At 35.0% G+C, this 27,993-nt stretch overlaps 1 protein-coding gene across 5 annotated transcripts in view; it reads left to right on the top strand.

The window, feature by feature from the left end:
• slc12a5a (solute carrier family 12 member 5a) overlaps positions 1-27,993 on the top strand; it is a 145,953-nt gene that overhangs the window by 77,761 nt on the left and 40,199 nt on the right. For 3 of the 5 annotated variants that reach the window (XM_051112170.1, XM_051112172.1, XM_051112171.1), the window contains exons 2-3: positions 18,713-18,807; positions 20,385-20,516. In XM_051112170.1, the coding sequence (XP_050968127.1) occupies positions 18,713-18,807; positions 20,385-20,516 (227 nt within the window). Of the gene's footprint in view, positions 1-7,627; positions 7,658-18,712; positions 18,808-20,384; positions 20,517-27,993 lie in introns of all 5 variants that reach the window. The other 2 variants (XM_051112168.1, XM_051112169.1) reach the window with 1 other exon arrangement.

Below are 27,993 nucleotides of genomic sequence, written 5' to 3'. Positions count from 1 at the left end.
TCTCGTCTCCTTCCCCATCAAACACTGATGCACATCTTGCACATGCATTTTTTCTTAGTGCGTCCTTGTTGATGGTCCGTCCGCTGCAGAAAGTGCCTCGGTTCATGAAATATATAAAAGGAAAAGCAACAGCATTTGAGAAGGAAAACATCTAAAGCAGCAGGGATTCACGCAGATGCATTTGATTAAAAACACTTGAATTGATGAGGTCATGTGAAGTGTCGTGGGGTAGTTTTCAGTTGCCCTTTTAAGTCCCTGGACAGCAATAGCCTTCATCTTATTTCCAACAGAATAACCCTTAAAAACAGACTGATGTTTAGGAGGAAGTCAGTTTGTTGTTTCATGCAAATATGGATCGTTCAGATTTTTTAATGTTTTGAAAGAAGCTCACCAAGGCTGCATTTTTTGATCAAAAATATTGTAAAATTTAGTAATATTTTGAAATGTTATTAAAATTCAAGTGAACTGTTTTCTATGTGAATATATTGTAAAATGTAATTTATTCGTGTGATCAAAGCTGAATTTTCAGAATCATTACTCCAGACTTCAGTGATTCTTCAGAAATCATTCTGATTTGCTGATTTGCTGCTCAAGAAACATACCCTTTAAAAACAGACTGGTGAAGTGAGCAGATGTTTTGGAGTACATCAGAAACACATTTCCAATGAACGTGACACGAGAAAGCTTCATTGTTTGAAACCTCGCTCCGCTGGCACTTAAAAACACGCAGCGGCCAATAAAAGACTAATTAAACACAGCAAATTTAATGAAGTACGTCTATAAATGACGGAAGTGAAAGCTTTGTCTGTGCCGCAGTGAATGACTTTAGAAAATCTGAGCTGCTTGATCCCACAGTAGAAGCGGAACATGGCGATGTGGAGACATCTTATGCAACGTCTGGGTGGAAGTGGTGAATTCTGCCCCAGATACACCATTACGCAACGCTCTGATGTTGAATTCCATCACAACGCCTTTGCAGCACAGTTCTGTGGTGGTACATTGATGGCAGTGGCGTTTTACTTCGATATATATGGTAGTGAAATCACACAGAATTATTAGCATGTTTTTCGAGGCGTACCGTAGTAATATCATAGCATTCTTTTAAAAACTTTCGAGTGCCATGGAAATATTAGCATTATAATCATACCGTACCATGAACCTAGCATTCAAAATTTGAGTTTTTTTTATGTTTTTGAAAGTCTGTTATGCTCACTAAGGCTGCATTTATTTGATCAAAAAAACAGTAATAATGTAAAATATTATAGCAATTTAAAATGTTTTTCATTTGAATACATTTAAAATGTCATTTATTTTTGTAATGCAAAGCATCATCACTGCAGACTTCAGCGTCACATGATCCTTCAGAAATCATTCTAATATTCTGATTTGCTGCTCAATGAAAGAACTAGGCATTTATTTGAAATATGCATCTTTTTTAATATTATAAATGTCTTTACTGTCACTTTTGATCAAAGTAATGTGTCCATGCTAAATGAAACTATTAATTTCTTTAAATAAATATCTTACTGAACACAAGTCAAAATACCATGGCATTACCATCACTATACCATGGTAGCACCACAGTACTTTTTTGTTATAATGCTAAAATAACTTGTATTTGCATGTGTCCTTATCCAAAAAAACATGGTAATACCATGGTGTTTTTCCTGTGATATTATATATTTTGGTGTAGTGACTCATATTTATTCATTTGGATTTTGAAACTAAGAATGGATTATAAGACATTAAAATCCTCTGAAAGTTTGATCAGCCATGTGTTTGTTTTGTCTAGATGATAATTCTTGTTCTGAGACAAGTCTCATGAGATTTATACACTACATATTTAGAGTTGCAAATGAATTGCTGCCAAAATCTGTTGCAGAAAAAAAGATTGGGATTTGTTTGCGATATACACTGTACTGGTTTTTGTCTTTTGCAATGCTTAATTTTTTTTGCAACCATATGCATGATCACTTTGACCTTCCCTTAACCTTAAGACCCTGGTAGCAGCAAGTGTGAATCTTGAGTATTTTTACCATCTAGACACAAGCAGTGTTGAGCAGTTTTAGTCATATTCACTCGGGATGAGAATGAAAACTGAAAACTCCCCCGCAGGATGTCACGTGTGTGTTTGTGCATGAGTTCACCTGTGTGATTGTGATGCAGCGCTGCATTTCTGTCAGAGGTAAACACACTCGCTCTCTCCGTGTGTCTGTTGCGCTCAGCTCTCAGGAAGATTTATGCAATCCACCGCTGTTCCAAGGGTTTGCATTTCAGGACTATTTTGATGGATAGCTCCGGCTTTCTGGCCTCAACAACTTAATGCCCTTTCCATTTGTCACTAGATGTGGTGCAAATAAAATGCAAGGTGGAGCGAGAAAGTGTATGTGTGTGTGTCCTACCAAGTATCACTTCATATACAGTGTAATATTTTTCAAAATAGTTAATATTATTTAAATAGTTAATAGTTAAAAAAAATTTTAGTGATGGAGATTAGTGTTTTTTAATGTTTATATGTTATTATTAATTTTAATTTTCAGATTTTTTTTTGTTATTATTATTATTATTATTTTTATAAAATTTATTTTTCATATGTACATTTAATTTAAGTTTAGTTTTAGTGTAATTTTATTTTTTATTTATTTCCAGTTAGCAGTTTTAGTGTTTCAGCTTGAACTATCAATTAGTTGCCAATGCAGTATTTTTAATACCAGTTTTATATGATTTATTATTTTAAATTTTAGTTTACTGAAATTATTAATAAAAAAAGATCCCGGATACTGACTTACTGAAAATGTATTGAATAAAATTAAAATCTAGTTCATTTTTGCACATTTTATTAGTGTTTTTGCTGGTGGTTTAGTATCCAGTATCCCATGATGGTCTCAGTTCGTGATGATTGGAGTGATTTTAATGAAGCATGTGTTGGATCATGTTAGACGCTGGTTTAAGTGTCCGATCAGGCAGATTAGAGGCATTTAAAAAGACTCTGAACTGCAGCTTTAGAACAAATAATTCCCACACTCTCCTGCAACCCTCTGAGACTGTGTGTGTGGGTGTGTGTTTGTCAACACATCTGTCACATCAGCCTGTCCTGACTTGCTGTGAGTCAAGTTTCATGTTTTATTCAGAATGAGTGTCTATTCTGTCTCACGCACACACAAACACACACTGTCTGCAGGAAGAATCGATATAAGGCACTAGTCTGCGCTCTACTGACCAATCAAATGTGTCACATGACTGACCAGTGGAATATTGAGCTGTCAGTCTGATCACTTCACTCCCCTGAGATCCAGAAGCCTTTGACATTTAAACAGAAGCTCTACAAGAAAGTGCCAAACATCTGTAGCAAAATCTATCTATCCTTCTGTCCTGTTGTCATTCTATCTATCTATTTACAGTTGAGGGCAAAAGTTTGCATCCCCCTTTCAGAATCATTAAAAATGTTAATTATTTTAGCAAAATAAATGTTCATACAAAATGCATGTTATTGTTTATTTAGTACTGACCTGAGTAAGTTATTTCACATAAAAGATGTTTACGTATAGTCCACAAGAAAAAAATAATAGTTGAATTTATAAAATATTTATTATTAATATTGTGTTGTGTTGTGTTTTTTTTTTTTTTTTTTTTAGTGATAGTTGTTCAACAATTAAACTGCCTGCTGTTCTTCAGAAAAATCCTTCAGGTCCCACAAATTCTTTGGTTTTCCAACATTTTTGTATATTTCAGCCCTTTTCACACTGAGGACAACTGAGGGACTCATATGCAACTATTACAGAAGGTTCAAACGCTCACTGATGCGCCAGAAGGAAACCCAATGCATTAAGAGCCGGGAGGTGAAAATTTCCCTTGTGAATTTGAAGATCAGAGCAAATTTAACTTATTTTGTCTTCTGGGAAACATGTAACTATCTTCTGTATCCTCTGAAGGGCAGTGCTAAATGAAGAAATACGATATTTAGGCAAAATAAGAAAAAAAAATGTATACATCTCCATTCTGTTCAAAAGTTTTCTTAATGCATTGTTTTTCCTTCTGGAGCATCAGTGAGTGTTTGAACCTTCTGTAATAGTTGCATATGAGTCCCTCAGTTGCCCTCAGTGTGAAAAGATGGATCTTAAAATCATACAGTCATTGTTTAAAGGGTACAAATACACAAAAAAGTGGAAAGCCAAAGAATTTGTGGGACCTGAAGGATTTTTCTGAAGAACAACAGGCAGTTTAACTGTTCAGGACAAACAAGGGACTCATGAACAACCAGCACTAAAAAAAACAGAGCTGTGGATCATGTAGGTAACAACACAGTATTAAGAATTAAGGGGTTGCAAACTTTTGAACCGGTTCATTTTTATAAATTCAACTATTATTTTCTCCTGTGGACTATATGTAAACATCTTTTATGTGAAATATCTTATTCAGGTCAGTATTAAGTAAACAATAACATAACATATTTTGTATGATCCCTCTTATTTTGGCAAAATTAACATTTTTAATGATGCAAACTTTTGACCTCAACTGTATGTGTCAATCAGGCCTTTAAATTTAAAATTGTTACTTTTTTTTTAAATTATTTTTGTAAGGCTTTTAAAAACGAATTCAAACTGAACTGAATAATGTTTTTCTTTCCAGTTTTCTTAAAATCACTTTTTCTTCTTTCTCAAATTCTTCTTTCTTACATTCAAATTTGAATCATGAATCTCAATTCTGTTTGCTGCTCCAGAACTGAAATGAAATTTAAAGGGTGTTAAATTCAGAATGATGCACAAAATATTTTTCATTTGCTAGCTGGTTGCTAGGGTATTCTGGGTAGTAGTTACAAAGTTGGCGTTTACTAGTATACATCAAAAGAGTCTGGTCTTCTGCTTGATTTCCTCCTTCAGTGTGAGTCAGTGTAAATTTTTCACCTGTTTTATTGTTCACCAGGTGAAACTCGTAGGCCTGATCAAGTGGAACGGTAATAACACACCTCTCCACAACTGACATGTTATTTTCTGGCTCGAGCACTGCATGAGTTTATGCTGGGTCTAGCAATGCAGAAATCACACACTTCACCCGGGGTCACACATGCGACGTCTCTGAAAATGATGGCAGGTTTTTAGTGTGTTTCCCATGCGTTGGCAGTCTTTTAGGCAAAACAGCACTTCATTGTGTGAAGAAAGAAAGACCCCCGTCACTGTCACCGACTCTGAGGCGAAACAATAGAGCTGCCTTAAAAGAGGCCTGAGGTATTGGCAGGAGGAAGCGGCTCGGTTTGATGTGAGCGCTTCAGTTCATTCACATGTGCAGCAGAGACAGTTCCCTTTGTCATTACCTGCTGCTGTCGGAGCGAACGAGAGAATGAGACCAGAGACCGGGCTGTGGAGATAAGCTGAGCTTCTGAGAGCCGCTTGATTACCACAAAGACCCTGGTGAATATTGAGAAGGGTCAGGCCGTGCTGCGGGAGGGACGGAGGATCTGAAGTACCTTGCTGACAGGAGCTGAGTGCTGCTCTCTGAGGATCTCTGAGCTAAAGCACTTCTGATTCACTGCCACAGACAATCGTGTGAAAGTTCAGCTCACTGTCACTTGGGGGATTGAACATGTGCATGTACTAATGTGTGTAGGACTGGGTGATATATTGACTATTTAATATATGAAGTGGTGACATTGCATTTATCACAAATTTTATAAATTAAAAGGAAAAGTTAGTTATGATTTTTAGCATTTTTATTTGACTAATTAAGTTTCATGAAGACCGTGCAAGCATGCTAGTTTAGTACTTACTAATTAATTAATTAATGTTTTTTTATATACTGTTACAGTGTATATTACTATTTTGATTTTGCTTTTTTATGTTTTTATATTTAATTTACATTTTTAGCTTAAGTTTTAGTAATTTGTGTTTCTGTCATGTTTATTAGTTTTTGGGTGTTTCATATTTCTATTTAACTTTTTTATTTTGGAAATTTAAACTCATGTATTTCAGTGAGTTACAAAAGAAGCATTTATAATTGTAGTTTTAGTAATTTTGTTATGTGCTTGCCATTTATGTTTTTTATTTTATTTTTATTTCAGATTTAGTAATTTTAGTACTTCAACTTTTGTTTCACTTAGTTGCCAAGGAAATTTCTATTTCTAATTTATGTTTTTTAAGTTTAAGTCTAAATGTAAGTTTTTTTTATCCCAACTATATTTCAGTTATTATTCTAACTATTCTTAATAGTTTTTTGTGTTTTTTAACAATACTGTTTTACTGAACTGTTATGAAATGCAAAATGAACAATTTATTTATCTGATCACAAAGTCTTCATTTAGCATTTTATTTTAAAATGTTTTAGTAAACATGTATAGGTACATTTTTTCAGTCTATTTTAGATTGTGCATTAAATATGTTAAATCTACCTGACAACAAGGGCTGTTCGGTGCAGATGAATGTTCCTCTGAATTAGAAAATGAATGCTCTTTTAAGTCATTTCAGAGCAAATTTGTACCATAAATATGTCTGAGATTTATGTTGAATATCATCACAAGGCAAACAAAATCAAGATGTAGTTTCTTTATATTGCTGGATTGAACAGTTGCTGATTAAACTGTGAACAGAGAAAAAACTGACACTGATTTTGCTGATATATTCTATTTCAGTGCTAGATCATGGGGGTTTTGCACATGCTGTACAAAGCAAATCACGAACACACATCTGAGTAATGTTATGTATCTGTCTTGGTGAGCACCAGCCCTCGAGTGAACCCTCTAGCTCTGTCATACAGTAAGATAAAGGTCATATGATGCAATATTCAGCTGAATTACTGACACCTCAAAAGATTCACACACTTTTCCAGCCATGCGTCGAGCACCTGAGGCTGTGCAAGGAGGAATCACAAAAGAGATGTGAAACTGTTTCACGTGCCAAATGCTGTTCATCATAATCTCATGTGAGATGGGAGCCATTTCACCTTATTCACCTGTGTCATTTGTGCCATAAGATTGATTAATACAGCTGGATGACTACTCATTGCAAACATGCAAACACGCTGATATTGCAAATGCACCTAACTGCAACAGTTACTGTTGGTATTTGTGATTTGGGTATAGTTAAAGGAATAGTTCACCTAAAAATGAGAATTTGCTCAAAACTGACTTATCCTCAGGCCATCCATGATGTAGATGAGTTTGCTTCTTCATCAGATTTGGAGAAATGTAGCATTCCACCACTTGCTCACCAATGGATCCACTGCAGTGAATGGGTGCCGTCAGAATAAGAGTCCGAACAACTGATAAAACATCACAATTTATCCACACGTAATCCACACCACTCCAGTCCATCAGTTAACATCTCGTAAAGTGAAAAGCAGCGAACTTTATGTGAACTTTTATTCTGACGAAGATGAAGATGAAGAAACAAGCTCATCTTTGTCTTGGATGATCTGAGGGTGATGATATTTTCAGCTAATTTTAATTTTTCTGTGAACTAAGACCCAACACATTTGCTACATATGAGCCTCCATTATGGTGTTACAGTAATGTGTGAGATTCATTTTTTTGTAATCACTTTAATTTTCATAATAACTGTTTTGTCTTTGATGTGTGTAGATGAATGTTGCGTGATGATGTTCTAAAGTCGTGTGTGTTGTGTGCGTTTTTCTCCAGTGGTCAACACCACCTGTCCACCCAAGAAAGGTGAGAGACGGGCAGACTGCTGCCGTTGTGCGTGCGACACGCGTGTGTTCACGCAAAACACTGTGACGTGTGGCTGTATGTAGTCGTGTGTTTTTCACTGTCTTGGACTTTTCTTGTAAGAAAAGCTCCATTTACTCCATTAAGTTCTCATTGTTTCTGTTTGTGCTTGCCATTATGGGTCAATGACAAATAGGACGTCCGAGTGGATGAAAAGGGGAAAACAGTTTAAAAACTAGAATACTTTAGAATAGTTTTAAAATGCACTTTTTGTGCATTCATCCCTAGCTTTTAATAAATGTACTTTTTGTGTTTGTGCAAGGAAATAATAATAGTAATTTTTATAAATTAAATTATAGTTTAAAACAAAACGACTTCATTATTTTGTTTTTAAGATTTTGATTTTGTCGCAGGTTTTTTTTATAAGAATATCACATTTTAAAGTCTTTTCTGCATTATGATCTCAGGACAGTTGTCACTTAGTTAAAAAATGAAAATAAATTAAATTAATCATATTAATCATAGAAAAGGTTGTTCTGAATTCTGTTTTGTTTTTGTCATTTTGAATAGGTTATTAGATTCTGGACACAAAACAAAGAAAATGAGCACCACGTCATTGATCCTTATTTGTTTTTCCTTTTGATCTTTGTTTCATTGTGTGTGTCCTCTGTAAGTAGCATGTTGTGTCTGTGATGTCTCCCTTTGATTTGATTCTGTTTGTGTGTGTATGTCCATGTTCTGGAGTGCTTGTTTGTTATTGCCTGTGAAATAAGCAGGAAACCAGTGACGGCATGCATAATAATTAATCAGATGAAAGGTAGACAAGTACAGCTGGACGGAACATCACACGAGTCCAAGCACCTTAATAATGAGACTCGGCTTTATTTGAAATGTGGGAATTCTATTTCATAATGTGACATCATTCCAAAAAGTGAAATTGGATAATCAACAAAATAAAAAAAAAAGGTAGGACAGTTTTTTATCTATCTGGATCTCTACATGGCAGATGCTTGGAGAAGAAGTGGTTGGTGATGTCATTTTAGAGATGAAGCAAGTTATTTCACTTTAATAAAAGTGTATGAATGCAAACTTTTTTTCTTTGGAATAATATGTGCACTGATACATTATGCATATTAAGACCAGAAACATTCATCCATCCAGTACTAAATAAGGCAAACCCTGCTTAGTTTCCAAGATCGGATAAGAACCGTTGTGTTTTTTAGGAAAAGTTCATCAAAAAATAAAAATGTACTTACCCTCAAGCCATCCAAGATGTAGATGAGTTTGTGTCTTCATCAGAACAGATTTGGATAGATTTTGCATTTCATCGCTTGCTCACCAGTGGATCCTCTGCAGTGAATGGGTGCCATCGGAATGAGAGTCCAAACAGCTGATAAAAACATCACAATAATCCACAAGTAATTCACGCCACTCCAGTCTATCATTTAACATCTTGTGAAGTCAAAAGCTGCATGTTTGTAAGAAACAAATCCATCATTAAGATGTTTTTAACTTCAAACTGTTGCTTTTGCCTAAAATACACGACCATAATCCATAATAGCGTTTCCTGTTCCAAAATCACCAACATATTTGTTTAAAGCTGTTTTGGCTTGTAAACGGTGCTTGATCTGTGCAGATTTCTCTCCTGATTCAGGCCAGACAATTTTTTCACTGGAAAAAGCAGTATTATGGATAGAGGAAGCAATGTTTTGACGTTAAAAACATGTTAATGATGGATTTGTCTCCTGCAAATGCACATCTTTTTACTTCTCAAGATGTTAATTGATGTACTGGAGTGTTGTGGATTATTGTGATGTTTTTATCAGCAGTTTGGACTCTCGTTCTGACGGCACCCATTCACTGCAGATGATCCATTGGTGAGTAAGTGATGGCATGCTCTCCAAAATTTCTGCAAATCTGATGAAGAAACAAACTCATAATATAAATAAAATATTTCTTAGTTCAAATTTAAGCTTGCCTTGGGCTAGAAGACTCTTGCATTTTGTGATTTCGGCAGTCGGAAGCTTAGAGAAAATATCTAACTGGTGTTTCAGAGCTAATTAGCTAAACCTCAAACAGAAGCGAACAATCTGAGCCGCTGACACTGGTGTAAAGTTATCTCCTGTTATCTCTTCATCCAGCACTGGAGCTCACGAGTTCTTCATATCTAGGTTATACACAGCAGTTTTACCTTCTCCGTATTATCTTTATTGTTAGATGTTATCTCAAACAAATCCTATTAGTTAGTTAATCCTGATTAATTAGTCAGGAAACCTCCAGTAACTGTGTCATGGTTTGGAATGGAGAGGTTCGATGCCACCGCTTCCCATCTGAAGAGCACATTAAACCCGAATGATGCATGAGCTGCATGACATCAAACTGTATTAATCTGTGTTGTGCTTGTGCAATTACAATCGATGCAGTCAGTGAAAACAGTGACAGAGTGAAAATAAAAATCAGAAGTTAGAATATCTACCTCACCATATGTGTCTTGTACATAGTAACTAAATACTAACCATAGACATCTGTGCATTTCTGCACTACTTACATTAATCTGCTTCTAGTAGTATTTACAAATCAGTGTCATGAAAAACATGTCCAAACCAAAATCTAAAAAAGCTAAAGCACATTTAGCTCTTTTGTCGGTTTGTTTTTCAGCTTGGCTATTGAATTGCTTGAGTAGCTAAATGTATTCAATACGTTTCAATCTCCAACTTTATTCCTCATTGGCTTCATTTTCCAGCCGTTTGATCCTAAATCTCTGTGGCCGCGTGTTCTCGCCTGGGCTGTCAGGCTCCGTCCTCGTCTCGGCACAAAAAAGGTGATATTGTTAGACTACAAATGGAAGCGAGGCGAGGCCATTCCACAGGGTTCAAACAGTCCCTTTGAAGTGCCAGACTTATTACAAAATGTGCCGTTTACCCTCATACAAACACACACACATGCAAGCACACTGAAAATTGGTGCTTTTAAAAGCTTAATAGAGCCGCCGCTCACTGAGACTTAACTTGCGGATATATGCCAGAGAAGAAGCCAACATCAGGACACAAATAAAGCTGTAAAAATATACACATGTATGTATTCGGAGAAAAATTACTGTATATGGATATATGCAAAACAGATCACACTGATATGTATTTGTTGAATATGATGTAAAATTACCTTTCAGGTGCAAAATGAGTTTTGTAATTAGCCTTTTTGATTGAAAAATATCTAAACTTACTTGAAAAGCAACACCTTAAATCATGAATTTAAGAGTATTTTGTCTAACCGCACTGTTGGATTTTTTCATTTGTTTTAAACTCATTTATACTTAAAACATTAAAAATAATAATAATAAAATAAAAAATCTGCCAATGCAATAATGCAATATTGCTTCTCAAGTAAATGTATATTGTTGTTTTGTTTTTTATTGGAAAATGAAACAGAATTAAGAACTTTTCTTTTGTGTATTATACATTTAATTGTAATTTATATTATATGACTTGTATTATCATTTAAAAATAATAATAATTTTAAATTTAATATTTATAATAATGTGTTATATTTCCCCTTGCAGTTTCGTCATGTACCTCTAGGGTTTTGCATGGGAAATTCTGACTACTTATGAGTATATATATTAAAATTAGGAATTTATCTTTATTTTTATTTTTTGATTACTGGAGTACATTTTACAAGAAAATACTATTTCAGTGGGGTTTTTTTTCATCTTTAATTTAATGTGTTAAATTAGTTGTGATTGTTTGCACAGTTTACTAGGTTTTTTTTGTGTGAAAATTGTTTCTAAAATCCAAATGTTTTTACATTATAAGTATATAAGTATATAAAAAAAAGTGGGTGAGATGATATGCATTTAATTCATTTTATGTATTTTATGCATATGTATTTTCTCATTGTCATGCTGATGGGAAATTATGGGATAATCCTGTTGCCTCATAAATCATCTTAATGAGAATTTTTTCCAAAGTTTTATTGCCATTCTTTGTTGACAGCAAAGCACAAAATGCATAGAAACTAAATTGTGCTGTCAACATTCTCAATTAAATGTTGATAAGAAGCGAGTAGCTTTCTCTGTCAAGATTTCCATGAATAAGCCTCAAAGAAAATCCCAGAGGAAATTATGGCTTTTGGTACTGTTCATGCATGCTCATCTCATACATATATTACATAAATATTAAATAAACCCCCTGAAACTGGTTATAAACACTGCACAATGTTGTAATTTCATCATATGCGTCTTATTTTGACAGCATGATCTGTTTGGATGATAAATCTGTGTAAAGGTTTCGTCAGTAAACCTCTAGTTACTCTGCTTTTCACGTCCTGTTCCTCAGAGCGGATCTCACACGTCTCCTCGTTTGTCTTTTTCACACTTTTTCCATTGCTCTTTGAGGTGTATTTCTACTTTTTTTTTTTTTCTCCCAGTATTTTTTTTCTCTTTTTTACTCTGTGAGAGCGTCAGAGCTGTCAGCAATTACCAGCAGAGATAGTGTTGATGTTTGTAGAGAAGAAAAGTGAAGAGAGTCAGAGATAGACTTGTGTCACGGGCTCAGAAGAGCAATCGTTGTCACCCGCGACAGTCTGAAGCAGAGGTCGGTCCTTGGGGCAGAGTGTGTGTGTGTGTGTGTCTTTAATTTTTGGAACTGAACACCTGCAGTGTTCCTCTCCTGTCACGACCCGACAAGATGATTCAACAGCCCACTTCAATCAGACCTGATGAGCCAACAGCGAGCCCTTTGGAATCACTTCCTCCTTTCCAAAATCACACTTCCTGTCTCGTTTCATCTCATTAGTGTTGTTTGCTAAGACAAGCGTCACTATTACTGTTGCTCATCGTTAGAGTACTAACACTAATACCAAGTAATAACCTTTTACAACGTTTGTGGCAGGGCTGAGTGATATGGAACTAAAACAATTTTATATTTCTTTAGTGTCTTTGATTCTTTTGACAAAATTCAATATTTATTACTACTATTTGGGTGAATAAAAGTATACTTCAATTATAAATTAATGCTTTTATACAAAAAAGGATGCACTAAATTGAAAAAAAGACAGTAAAGACATTTATAATGTTACAAAATTATTATTATTAAACTTTATATTCTTTTACAAACCTTAAACAAAGATACATTAAAATTAAATAAATTAAATTAAATTAAATATTAACAAAAGTATCACAGTTTCCACAAAAATATGACATAGCAACACTTTTTCAACAATAATAATAGAAATGTTTCTTGAGCAGCAAATCATGTGACACTGAAGTCTAATGATGCTGAAAATTCAGCATTGCATCACAGAAATAAATTACATTTTACAACAAATTCACATAAAAACAGTTATTTTAAATTGTAATAATATTTCACAATATTCCTGTTTTTATTGTATTTTTGATCATATAAATGCAGCCTTGGTGAGAAGAAGAGACCTCAAACGTTTACCCCTAACAGTAGTGAATATCTTGATATTATGTATTATGTATTTCAGATGGCTAAAAAAGATGATTTTTTTTTTAAAATCAGAACAGTCACAACATTGATTAAAATACAAAGTAAATGTATTAAAAATTAAACCGTTCCACCACAGTTTTTATAAATTATTTAATTATTTAATATTAAATATTTAATTATTTAATATTTAATTACTAAAGTGTGTGTGTGTGTGTGTGTGTGTACATACACTTTAGTAACTTATATATATTTTTTATTTATTTAATTTCGTTGAGTCAGAGTTTTGAATACATTTATTTAAAACGATTTATTTAAAAGTGTTTGAACTGATTCACAGCAAAACTTACCGACCATATTTATGCTTAATTTTATATATAATTGTGAATATATCTGGAAATTTTAATATACCGCTCAGCCAGAATTTCCTAGAGTCCTGCAGCAGTTTGTCTTAGAGCAGTAAGTAACGGCATCATGCCGGTGAGTTTTGCACAGACATACAGCAAACCACTCACATTTTCTCCAGAAATTGTAAAGCCTAGTTTCTGTCATCTCCTCGAGCTCCCACTCTAATGTTTTGGTCCTGTGAGAGGATCAGGCCACCTCTGCCATATGAATCATTATCTGTGAGCTGAAGTGTGCAGCCGTTTGTCACAAAACCTCTCTAAAACACTTCTCAGTAGTGATGAAACATCGATCTATCAGTGCAGGTCAGCGTCCCTTCAAATGCACGCGGCCGGTCACCGCAGCGGCCCGTCTTATTAACACTCACGGACGCTGTCGCTCTGAACGCCGCCGCGCACAAACCCCAGAGATGTTTGGACAGATTTGTGCATTAGTGCTCCTGCAGGACCACAGCTCCTCTCCGGTGCTTTACCAAACATAATGAGAGGAAAGATCAAACTGGTCCGGGATCAGCAGTCAAGGGCAACAGATGGCGGGTCTGCTGTGCACTGTGTGCGCTGTCGCTATTCAGATCCCCTGCTAGCTGAAGAGTCTAGTCAGAAAACGATAAAATGCTCATGATAGAGATGCAAGACCCGGTCCTGCTATGGTGAGGTCGTTCCTGCTGCAAGCTTTTGTTGCTCTTGGCAGGAGAAGGTCACGCCACACTTTTGTGAAAGTGGCGATGTCTCATTTAGCAAGGCTTTTTGCAGCTTATTTTGCAGCTATTTCTGCTTTGAAGTGGTCATGTTAATATTAATTTAAAATTGCATTACTTAATTGCATGACTTGCACTTTACACCCCCACAATTTTAAATTTATACTAGATTAAATTAAATGCTTTAAAACTATCTTAAATAATAAAATATTAATTTCAATAATTAAAAACATTATTTATATTTTTTAGCAATTCAGTTTTCAATAAATAATTATATTTTGAAGTATAATAATATAATTAATATGAGAGTTATACAGTTTTATTACAGATTTATTATACTACATTATATTTAATAGATTTCTTTATGTGCTTTTTGTGGTATTAATGTTATCAAGTAGTTTATTAACTGAACATTAATTTGAATGATAAATGATAATGGAAATTCCTGAAACTTAGATATTCATCTTTAAACGCTCAGATTGTGAATTTTGAAATATTTTAGAGATGTTTTGCATATGGTTAATGTATCGGTAAAGCTGAAAAGTCTCATTTATCTTGTTCAACCGTTTTACTACATTTTTAGTTTACACACCAAATGCACTTTTCCCCCCCAAACAGAGTCTAGTAAATCTGCATTTAAAGATATAGTTCACCCAAAAATTTAAATTGCTATAATTTATCACCGTCATTTTGTACCAAACCTGTGTACGTTTTTTCTGCAGAACACAAAAGAAGGTATTTTAAAAAAAAAATACTTTGGAACGGCAAGTTCTTTTCCCATAATTTAGTGTACTTCTCTGCATTCTGCTGTCAGCACTAAGTTTTTCACTAGTCTGAATGCATCGTCTGCCAAATGCGTAAATATTTCCTAGCTTCTCAGACCTGGAAATTGGCAAAAAAAAAAAAAAACTGTGCACTATGAAATTGCACAAAGCCAACCAATCAGACTGAGGTTTTTGAGAAAGCTCTTGCTATTTTTGTGTGCATGGTCTGTGCGACGTCTGAGACTCAGACTGCTTTGAGTTTTTGCCAGTCATTGCTATTTATAAGCCCCTGTGAAACATTGTCCTGTGTAACCAACACTGATGAATCCCTGACAATGTGTCACAATATCTGAGCCAATGAAAGAGCAGATGTGACTGTGTTCGTCGGCTCATCATAGCAGAGGGTCTTCATTCTGTCAGACAGGGCTGGGCACTGGTCTTTGATTTTACTTTGTCTGTGTTATTTCTTGACATAGAAACACACTCCCATGTGTCATTTCTTTTTTGGAAAAAGCCAGCAAACATGACCACATGACCAAATGAAGTGTTATTTCTGGATTTAATCGTGTTTCCAGATGCACAGCGGTGTCACTGAATGGAGGGTGTTGGAGAGAAATATTAAAGCTGACAACGAGTCCCTTTCTGTTACACACAGATTCATGTAACACACGTTAGGAAGCTCCCATTGATCACAGCCAGTCAAATGCTGTTTCCTTGCTACAGCGTACACGTGATTGGAAAGGACGGATGCGTTAGCAGTGGATTTGGATTTGTGAGCAGCGTTGCGCTCCAGAACGAATGCGCCTCTTTTGAGGGGAAAGTTCTCCAGGCTTCATCCTGCTGAAGTGAATGACATCACCTCCGATAACAACAACACTATTGTGTAATTACTTACTAGATGTGCGGCTGAGTAGGTACTGGACGTGTCCAACGTCAAGCAACGTCAATTTTATGATGTTTATCTATCTTGTTATGTCGTTCTGTCATTCTCTTTCCATTCATTCATATTGTTATATCATTTTATCCATTCTTCCATACATCATACTGCCTGTCTATCATTCTATCTATCAATCAGTCCATCTGTCTGTACATCCATTCTATATCTCATTCTGTCAATCCATCCATACATCCATTTATTCAACCATCAGTCCATCCCTTCATCATTCTGTCTATCATTCCATCATCATCTGTCCATCTGTCTGTCATTTTATCAGTCCATCGATCCAACCAGCCATAAAGCCATTCGTCCATCCATCCAATCATCCATCTATCATTCCGTTGTTCTATCGTTCTATCCATGCATCCGTCATTCTGTTTATCATTCTGTCTTTCCATCATCCATCTGTCTATCTGTCCGTTGTTTTATCTGTCATTCTATAAGTCCATCCATCCATTATTCAGTCATTGTATTTATCATTCTATCAGTCCATCCATCCATTATTCAATCATTGTATTTATCATTCTGTCTGTCCATCTATCCATCCATTCGTTAATCCATTATTCTATCATTGTTTTATTTGTCATTCTATCATAGCATCCATCTATCCATCCGTCTTTCCAACTTTCCATCTGTCTGCCGTTCTATCTGTCATTCTGAGTTTGTCTGTCCGTCCATCCATCCATCCATCCATCCATGTGTCTTTCCAACTGACCATTTGTCTGCCATTTTATCTGTCGTTCTGTGAGTTCATCCATCTGTCCGTCCCTCCATCCATCCATCCATATGTCTTTTGTTTTTTCTGTAATTCTATCAGTTCATTCATCCATCCACCCATCATTCTGTCATTCTGTTTATCATTCTGTCTGTCCATCCATCCATCCATCCTTCTGTCCATCTGTCTGTTGTTTTATCTGTCGTTCTGGCAGTCCATCCATCCATCCATCCATCCATCTGTCTGCCGTTCTATCTGTCATTCTGTGAGTCCATTCATCCATCCATCTATCCATCCATCGTTCTATCATTCCGGGTGTCAATCCATCCATCTGTCTGTTGTTTATCTGTCATTCTGTCAATTCATCCATCCATCCACCCATCATTCTATCATTCTATTTATCATTCTGTCTGTCCATCCATCCAACTATCTATCCATCCATCCATCCATTCATCCATCCATCCATTTATTCATCCATCTGTCCGTCTGTCTGTTGTTTTATCAGTTCATCTGTCCATCCATCCAACCATCCATCTTTCTATCATTGTATTTATCATTCTGTCTCACCATCCATCCATTCATTCATCCATCTGTCCATCTATCTATCTAGGGTTTAACATTACTTGCATATAATATTTAGATCAGTATTCTTCTGTTATATATGTTTATGTCTGGGTGATATCATTAAAGCACACAACAATGTTAATTCGTTCTGCACAGGTCTTTCTCATCATAAATTGCAAACTGAAGCATCTGATTTTTCATTTAAGCCTTTTATCCGACATTAAGTCGCAAGTGATATTTCATAAAGGCAGTTTCTCTAACCTCTACACTCCTACTCAGAAAAATCAAACTCCTGATTACAGATTAGTCATCCAGTCCCAATCTGATTTCTACAGCGGTCATTCCCAGTGTGCGAGCTGACAGCTGATCTCCTTGCTCTGACTGCGATGTAGCGGCTGCCTGCTGTCATCGCTTGATTGATGCTTCGGCCTCTGGAGCATTTCAGTAGGGCTGTCAGTCTGTCACGCTGCATTGAGCTAAATCACACAGTACCACAGACTTGTGCTTACATTACAATGTCAGTCTGTAAGGCTGCAGGCCTGAGGGAATGTATATTTTTACCCTACAATATGTACCTAGGGCTTGACCATCACAAATAATTACAACAACATGACACAAAGATAGTAACAAAAAGTAAAAATACATAAAACGCTGTTGGTGGTTTTCTAAACAGACACAATAAGCCAAGTTTGAAAATTAAAATGCACAATTAGACGATTGTATGGTGTTTTTTGCACTATATGCTTAGTTTGTTTCACTGTATAATGTCCTGGCAGAATGTTACCAGTACCTTTTCCAAATTAAGTTCTATTGAACTCCTATAACTCTACAATGCAAAGTGTTAATGCACATGGGAATACAGAAAATTCCTTTAAATGAGCATAGTACATTGGGCTGTAGAGGTTTGAGACTTGAGAATTTTCTTAGCGGTCATTTTTAAAGCAGCATGTGTACAGTGCACCTCTTTAAAATTCCTCTCCTGTGGCATAAGGGAGTCTAGAGACCCAATCACCACTCAAACCCTGTCATCCAGGCCCTAAAAATAACTGCCCTCTGATCCAAGATCCCCGGTGAATGAACACACCGGCAGTGTAAGCCATTTTACCTGTGCAGATACAGGTCATCTCAAACTCTCCACATGTGAGACCTGTATGCATCACTGCCAACTTTATTGGTATCTTTATTAGGAATATTTACTGTTTTACTAAAAGGACCATGTAAACTAATGGCATTTTCTGCAGCTTAAAGAGGAGAGCATGGCGTTGACAATATGGGTCTGGTTCTTGGGAATGCATGAACTGAATCTTAAATGCAATGCAAGTCGCTTTGGATAAAAGCATCTCCCAAATGCATACATGTGAGTTCAGTTTCTGCAAAATGCAACAGTGCACAGTCTGCATCTGTTTTTAGTATGCATGCATGACCTAAAATCTGGAATCATCACAGCAGATTTTTCCTCATAAAGCCCCCTGGAGTTGTGTGGCGTCTGCTGTCACGCTGATGATTTATTCCGCATTTTTTGCTAACAGGAGATGGCAACCCCAAGGAGAGCAGTCCATTCATCAACAGCACCGACCCAGAGAAGAACCAGCAATATGACGGCAAGAACATGGCTCTGTTTGAGGTACACAGGAACGCACGCACATTAAACGATAAACCTGCAACAGTGGCACATTTCAGCTCTCATTAATGCTAGACAGTGAGGTACGTGCACGCAAACTATAGTGATTAACGGAATAAAAGAGTCTGACAGTAATTAATAAGGATAATTAGCGTTTGAAGGGCAGGAAGTCCCCAGGACATTGAACTCTGCAGGTGGATGATAAAAGCAAGTCCAAAAGAAGCATTAAACACATGCTGTACTGCATCTAAAAATATTTAAAACTGCCTTTAAATGGTTTCATATGAATTACTAGACGGAGATGCCCAAACTTTTTAAAATAAATGCCAAAAATCAAACTTGATTGAAGGTTGTGGGCCAAAGAAATAGTTAAAATGTATTCCATTTTTTGTATTTTAAATAATTAAACATACATTTTAATTTTTTTATTTTTTTTGTGGATTTTTTTATTTTATTTAAAAAATCATGCATTTCAATGCAAAAGTAAAACAAAGAAAATAAGGTTTTATGCATTTATATGCATTTTAAACTAAAGACCTAATGTTGAAAGAAAGTGTTAATGTTCATAATTAAGTAGATGCAAGAAAAGTCTAAAATGATATTTTATTTGATTTATATATATTTTTATTGACTTTGCAGTTAACACCAAAACAAAATCAAATTAGCAATTTAAAGATCTCTACACTGTAAAAAATAACAAACACAATTTGTTGTCAACTTAAAATAATGTGTTACCCTGCTGCCTTTAAATATTAAGTTCAGTCTACTCAAATAAGTTTAGTCAACTTGAAATGTCAAGTTGTACTCAGTGATAACTTATTGAAAATTTGGTTTGTTAAACTTGAAAGCTGGGCTCTTACCCAGCTGCCTTAAATTTTTAAGTTGAATCAACTCAAATATCTAAGTTGTCACTTTTGAGTTGACTAAACTGGTTGGTTACAAAATTATTTTAAGTTGACTCAACAAATTATTTTTTACAGTGTATGTGATCTCAAACATTTTTTCTGTTTTATCTGTATACATTAAACGCATTAATGACAATGCAAATTCAAAACACTTTTAATGACCAGTGAATGCTAGTGTACTAATTGCTCTTTTTCTGCAGTATGCAAAAGTGCACAGTATGCATAAGTTTTTAGCATGCATGGATGAACTTCTGCATTTGATAAAATGTGCATTAAACATGTTTTACTAAAATGTGAATTGATGCTATGGCAGTTTTCTCTTCAAATTCAACATTTCTTATCAAATTCTAACTATATTAAATTATCTGAGCTGATATCTGCATCCATTTTGTAGCTTTTTACTCCTGCTGAGACAACTAGTGACTTATTTGTTTCTGTTTTTATTTTTTCTTCAATTTCTAATGATGCATATTAAATGAAGCTTGAGAACAAAACACAACTGAGGGTCTCATGAGCTATTAAAGAGCAAACCCTGAGCAAATATTGTCCTCTGGGCTTGTCGTTTGCAATCTGTACAAGTAAACATGACATTTTAGATGTTCCTCACAAGCTGCTTGAATTATTTAATGCTTACGGTATTTTTTCTGTATGTGTGTGTGTGTGTTTACTCTACAGGAGGAGATGGACACAATTCCCATGGTATCGTCCCTTCTCAGCAGTCTCGCCAACTACTCAAACCTTACCCAGGGGAGCAAAGAACACGAGGAGGCGGAAAACAACGAAGGCTCGCGCAAGAAACCTGTCCAGGTAGGCATACACGCTTACGGCATGCTCTCAGAGCAGCGGATATCACACATTTTCATCTAGCTCTCGATTGCTACAGGTGCAAATTAATTGGCTGCTGCCAGACTGAGCGTATAAATATAGCGAGACCTCGGATGTGACTCAAACCCGTGTTTAAAAGACAGCTCTCAGCTCTGTCTTGCACTTTTGACCTGTGACCTGATCTCCCTTGGTCCCTCGCCATCCCAGAGAGAGCGTGCTCATTAGAGACTGGCCTCAATCAAGCTTATAACCCCCCTCATGGCGCTGGCCTTTCCCGGTCTGTTTCTCAGTCTGTCGTGTGCAAATTTGCTTCCAACTTTGTGTTTATATCAAAGGATTGTTATAAGAAGATGCATAAAAACTTATGCTTATAAGCAGCTTCTGGGAGTCTTGGTGCACTACTTGTGCACATGGAAGTGAACTCATGTTGAGGTGTCATAGTTTATAACAGGTTGATAAAATAAGTTCTTTTAATGGCTTATACAATTATATTTCATAAATGTGACCCTGGACCACAAAACCAGTCTTAAGTAGCACGGGTATATTTGTAGCAATAGCCAAAAATACATTGTTTGGGTCAAACTTTTCGATTTTTCTTTTATGCCATAAATCATTAGAATATTAAGTAAAGATCATGTTCCATAAAGATATAATTTCCTACCTTAAATATTTTAAAACTTAATTTTTGATTGGTAATATGCATTGCTAAAACCTTAATTTGGACAACTTTAAAGGCGATTTTCTCAATATTTAGATTTTTTGCACCCTCAGATTTCAGATTTTCAAATAGTTGTATCTCTGCCAAATATTGCCCTGTCTTAACAAACCATACATCAATGGAAAGCTTATTTATTCAGCAGGATGGTACAGTATAGATACAGTATAGATCTCAATTGCAAAAAAAAATTGACCCTTATGACTGATCCTTGGTCTTTCTGTTGCGCCAAAATAATAAAGAAGTGCAATATTATTTTTTTATTTTTTTATGTATTGTTATAAGTAGTATATATCAACCCATATATCAGCCGATATTTGCCATTGATGGAAATTGTGATAGTGTTGAGATTGCCTGAGTGCATTAATCTCTTAATTAGTGTGTCTCTATATAATAATTATTAGCTATAACTGTTAAACAAAAAAGTAAACTGTAATAGAAAGGCAAAACACTATAATACTTTCTCATTTTATTGTCAGCATGTCACAAATATGATTTTATATCATTTAAACAAGTGTTATAAATACTAAAATTGGATTAGAGACAAAAACAAAAGTTGGCATCTTAATAAATCTAATTTACAGATTTTTTTTCTTCATTTTTTCATTATTTATCCATTTTCTGATTATTTACACAGTTGTACATGTATATATATATATATAGTGTATGTGTATATATATATATATCTTGACCATTGGCCAGATATAGGCATAATAATTATTACTTATTGTACTTACTAATATTTTATATTAGCTTTAAAGTGAAAAAGGGGTTTTAATTTTAATTTAGGTTTAAGTTTAAGTTCAATTTTTTTAAATTACTTTTTATTTTATATTTATCTTTGTTTTTATTTCAGTTGTCATTTTAGCAATTTTAGCGCTTCAACTTATTTTATTTCAGTTTTTCTTTTCCAACTTTTATTTTATTTTAGGCAACAGTTCCATTTTTGTATATTTTCAGCTTATTTCAACTACCAAAAATATAATTTTAATACTTTCAGTTTAAGTTTACAACTCTGTAAGAATTCAGTCATTCTTTTTCACAGAGAGTATCTGCTGAGCATGTGTAAGACATTTAACATGTGTTAAACTATCTCCTATTATAATTCCCCTTCGGTCTACTCTACACGAGCAGCCAAAATGACCAAAACCCTAGTAAAGATGAAACCCTGTCATAAATCATTGCTCAGCTATACAGAGAGAGCAAGTGGGAGAGAAATGAGAGAAAAATAGAGAATCGAGATGGAATTGGATTTGTCCTCTCCACACGATCAAGAGAGCGATAATCTTCCTCTTGTTTCACACAGCGACTTCAACTTAATTAGCTCGTCTTGCAAAGCATCTGTTCTCCAATCAGCCTCCATTTTGAGATGGTCAATCCGCTCATCTCCAGCAGCAAATGTCCTCACGTATCCACACGCACGCTCTACAGCGGGGGTCCGTTCGTTATCAATCACGTCGCCAAGATTCAGCCAAGCTCAACAGATCACTAGAACTCTGTCTCTTGTTCTAAAGACGTCTTTATGTAGCAAAAATGGCACAGAAGTTGAATCTGAAGTGGCATATACACTACTGTTCAAATGTTTGGGGTCAGATTTTTATTTTACTGAGCAAAGTTGCATCAAATTGTTCAAAAGTGACCATAAAGATATTTATAATGTTACAAAAGATTTCTATTCCAAATAAACGCTGCTCTTCTGAACCTTCAACTCATCAAAGAATCCTGAAAATAAACATGTATCACGGTTTCTACAAAAATATGAAGCAGCACAACTGTTTTCAACACTGATAATAATCAGAAATGTTTGTTGAAAAACAAATCAGCATATTAGAATGATTTTTGAAGGATCATGTGACACTGAAAACGGGAGTAATGATGACGAAAATTCAGATTCTCATCACAGAAATAAATTACATTTTAAAATATATTAAAATAGAAAACTGCTATTTTAAGCTTTAAAAATATTTCACAATATTGCTGATTTTACTATATTTTAAATCAATTAAATACAGCTTTAGTGAGCAGAAGAGACTTCTTCCAAAAACATTAAACAAATCTTACAGACCCCAAACTTTTGAAATACCAAACTTATACCAAATGTGTACATTTTTACCATCTACTATTTGCTTTTTTTAGATTTACCATTTAACACTGTTTTTAGGCAACGTTAAGTTAAAAATCATTATTACTGTAGTGCACATACTTGCACTACAGATTTGAACAAACTTATAACATTACATATTCATACCTTGAGTACATAACAATCACTGTTTGTGGTACAGACATGAATGATCTGATTTGACAATTTTTTGTCGAGGAGAGGTTTGTTTTTACTTTTCTATGCAATCTGATTTACATTTTTTATTGGTGGACAGTAAAACAGGCAAAAAAAACCTTTACATTTGCATTTTGATGCATTTTTGCATCAAAGTTGTAAATAAAACAAAGATTATTGGAGTGTTTTACAAGAATTTACAGTTTACAAGACTACTTCAGTTTTTCTACTTCAACATTTCATGTTTAATGCAATGTTACTAGCCTTTTTTATCATTTTTGTGAAATTTACTAGTGATTTCTAAGTGGAAATTGTTGTAAATGCTGTAAAAAAAAAAAAAAAAAAGTAAATCCTACACCATTTCTTTCAGTCTATGTAAAAATCTAGTAATGTTTGCAATTCACTTGTGGTGTAGAAATGGCGCACACTTTGGCTGTAATGTTGTGTTGCTGCAGATGCTTGTGTTGATAATTGGTTGGAAGCAGATATTTCAGTCTTACCGCATTGATGTGGGCTGATTGCATGCATAAAAATGTTATTTTTCTCCTGAAGGATGATGTAAGATGAGCTATGAGGAATTTTTTCCTCATAACGAGAGGTTATCAGATGTTCCGGGCGGTGACATGTGGTCGTTACAGTTGCCATATGCTCTCTGTGGACCAAAAGCCAACACTCGCTACATGAACACGCACACACAGAGTCACAGGAAAAATGCTAATTCATGTCAAGCTCTGAGGGACGGGGGCGCAGAGCAGTTATTTGTGCAATTTCTGAACATGCTGGCGTGCACACAGTAATCCGTGTTGGGCTGACAGTGATATTCGCTGCCCTTTTCCTTCCCCTGCCATTGCTGTGGTTTTTAATAATTCACCCCGTCTGAACTAAGTCACATTAACGCTGTCAGCTCCTGTTTGGGCAGCCAAGCGAGAGAAGACTATTACAAGCTCCTTGCTTTTCTCCTCTGCTCTTCTCTCTCTCTGGCATCAGTTATCAGTTCGTTTGTCAGTCCTGTCAGCGTGCAAAATGCAGTTGTGTTCATGTACAGTATGAATATATTCATGTCAGAATCATGTTTTAACAAAATGATAGTTTTCTTAAAATGAAACCTGTTTTGGAACTATTATGGGCTTTTTGTATTGCAACATTATTTTCATGACAATTAAACATTTCCCCCACAGCAAAAGAATTCCATTTCTGTAGTGAGAAACTGTCAACATGTTTCTAACAGCTCTCTGAATAATAACACATCTGCTTTAATAGCACAGACATTTGAGGGAAACTCAATCACGCCCTTGAGCACTCATGTTTGTTACTGCCAGAGGAATGCAAGAACACAGTAAGAAAGAAATGAATACTTTTATTCAGCAAGGATGCATTAAATTGATCGAATGTGACAGGAAAGACATTTAAAACCTTACAGAAAAATTCTATTTCAAATAAATGCTGTTCTTTTAAACTTTCTATTCACCAAAAAATTCTGAAAATAAAATGTATAAGTTTCCACAAATATATGAAGCAGCACAACTATTTAAACATTAAAAATAATAATAAATATTTCTTGAGCAGCAAATCAGCATATCAGAATAATTTCTGAAGGATCATGTGACACTGAAGACTGGAGTAATGATGCTCAGGTTTGATCACAGGAATAAATTACATTTTCAGATATATTCAAATGAAAAACAGTTAGTTTAAATCATAATAATATTTCAAATTTTTACAGTTTTTACTGTATTTTTTATCAAATAAATGCAGCCTTGGTGAGCAGAAAAGTCTCATAAATATAAAAATACCAAACTTTTGAGCTGTAGGGTATGTACTCTGTAATGCTCATTTTTGGCCTAACTGTGACTCAGAGAGTGTAAATTAGTACATGCAATATCTTAAATATGGATAATTTAGAGTTAGAGAAAGAAAAGTTTACAGATTGAAAACCTAAAACTAAAGTACCTAAATTTAAAACCTATTGCTGGGGAAAGAACATTTGAGAGACACATTTCAGCACCAAGTTTTAAATCTCATGCTATTTCAATACCTGTATGACTTTCATTTCATTCATATTTTGATACGTCTCAGTGTTTTGGTCCATACAATGAAAGTCAGTCTATTTTTTGTTTGTTTGTTTGTTTGTTTTTGTTTTTAAAAATACAAAGAAACAGAACAGTGAACAAAAAAACTTTGTCTAATTTTAGGTTTAGTTAGGAAGTAATCAATTTGGAAAATATGCACTTTTAAACACACTTTTATTTCTATTCCTAATATGTCGAAAACACAGAACTTTTCATGCCTCATCATAATCAGTTAGGAATTACATGAGTCATAAATGCTACCATAATTTAATTTCAAAACGTCATATTTGAGAAAACAGAGTACTCTGGATATTACTGTTGGCCATTTAAAATTTCTATTGTAAAACAGTTGGCAAATATTAAATGTTTCACTAATCAATCTTACTTAGCTCACTTTCAATGTTAAAGGAGAACACTTCTGCTTCTGTGGACAGTAAACCCCGCCTACTTTGATTTGATTGGCCATCTCATGAGCGCTGTTAGACCGCTGAGGCAGATCAGCCTAAAAATGTAACTTTTAAATCTTTTTGTCATTCTAACAGCAAACAAATTGTTGCATAATGGAGTGGAGCAGATCAGTGCAGGATTTTCAAATATTAGAGGGACAATTTGGCCATTTCTAATTATGTGTGTAGGGGGGAATCATCCCCCTCAGTGTTCTTCTGATTATTCAGAATATCTTCTTTTGGGTGTCACAGAAAAAAAGTAATTCATGCCAGTTTGCAACAACATGACAGTGAGTAAACGATACCAGGACTTTCATTTTGGGTGGCCTGTCTCTTTAAAGTCAGCCACTTTTCAAGCCTTCAAAAGATCAGTTGTTGAAAACTGCTCTGTCACTCCTAAAGAGGAATCCATTATCTACCGGTTTCACATGTTGTCGCTGCAGCTGGGTAGGTGGTGCCGAACACACAGGGCGCTGTGCTGTCCGCGGCGCTTTTATAGCCGGAGCAGCTGTCAATATCCGCAGTGGGAGCGAGACACCTGAGGCTCACAGTCAGGGTCCTGCGACGGCCGTCCCAGGAGGCCGCTGGGCATCTGCTCTCTGCTGCCTTTACCTGAGATTCTCGCCGGCTGGAAGCAGCCTGTGGGAAATCATAAACACACACATACACACACACTCTCGGGACGAACGAGGTTTGATTACGCACCTGCTCCAGCTGGAGTCTGATGGAGTCTATTGGCCTCTGAAGAGTGACCGCTGCCAATGCTGTTGATTCAGACATTCACACTCGCTCGACACGCCACCGCAGCTTCCATAATGAGAACTCATTTCAGCCGCATGGTGTCGACGCCACACTTTTGACTCAATGACACACCCCGAGCCTGCCAGATACAGAAATATCCCAGACAGATATCTCATACAAATAAAGCACCATGCTGTTCTTTGAAGTACCTTGGAGTAACATGTAAATATTGTGTTAATAATTTAAATACATAAAACTATGCAACGCCATGCAAAAGTTCCTGCAGTGATGCTATGCAGCTGCTAAGGCATTCGGGATGTTTCCAAGCAGTTTTAATGCTGTTAATTAAAATTAAAATAATTAAAAATAATTTCCGTTATTTGAAATAAAGCTGAAATAAAATTAAGTATACATTAGATGAAAAATGAAAACTTAAAATAGGATGTTGCCAGGGAATTTCTATGCAGCCAACTGCACAGAAGGTATTTAGGGTGTAAAACTAATTATTCAGAGTAAAACTGCAACAATTAAAAATAATTTTCGTGAATTAAAATAAAGCTGAAATAAAATATAAAGATTAGATGAAAAACTTAAAAAAAAAAAAAAAAAAAAAGCATGCATGCTAGTGTGTTGCTATTGCAATTAAACATAATTTTTGTTAACTGAAATAAAGCTTATATTATATTATATTATATTATATTATATTATATTATATTATATTATATTATATTATATTAAAAACAACAAAATTACAAAAAGTTTACATTTAAATGAAAACAGAAAATATAAAAGTAAAAAGTTATAAAATATAAAGAATTATATTTGTTATATTATATTATATTATGTAAGAATTTTATTGTTATTAAAAAGACAAATTACAAATTTTTTATATATATATAGTTACTAAAACTTGAACTGAAATAAATGTTATTAAAGCTACATAGAAATATTTTCAAAAGTTAATAAAAATGACAAAATGCATAACAAAATTACTAAAAGATAACCCTAAAATTAAAATGAAACTTGAACGTAAACAAATAAAAGCTACAAATCACGTAACAGCATATGGTTAATACTAAAATAACACTTTTTGCTGTCATTGCTGGGTTGTTGTTTACTAGCTGAAGTCAGAAATTCCTAAAAGATGCTGTGATTGGATGCCAGGGTGTTACTGTGTGGTTGCTGAGTTATTCTGATTGGTTGTTAATGCGTT

This window comes from Labeo rohita, chromosome 6, assembly GCF_022985175.1.
Source record: "Labeo rohita strain BAU-BD-2019 chromosome 6, IGBB_LRoh.1.0, whole genome shotgun sequence".
NCBI classification, from domain to species: Eukaryota; Metazoa; Chordata; class Actinopteri; order Cypriniformes; family Cyprinidae; genus Labeo; species Labeo rohita.
Note: the sequence above shows the minus strand (reverse complement) of the source record. Positions and strands in the feature narration are given on the sequence as shown.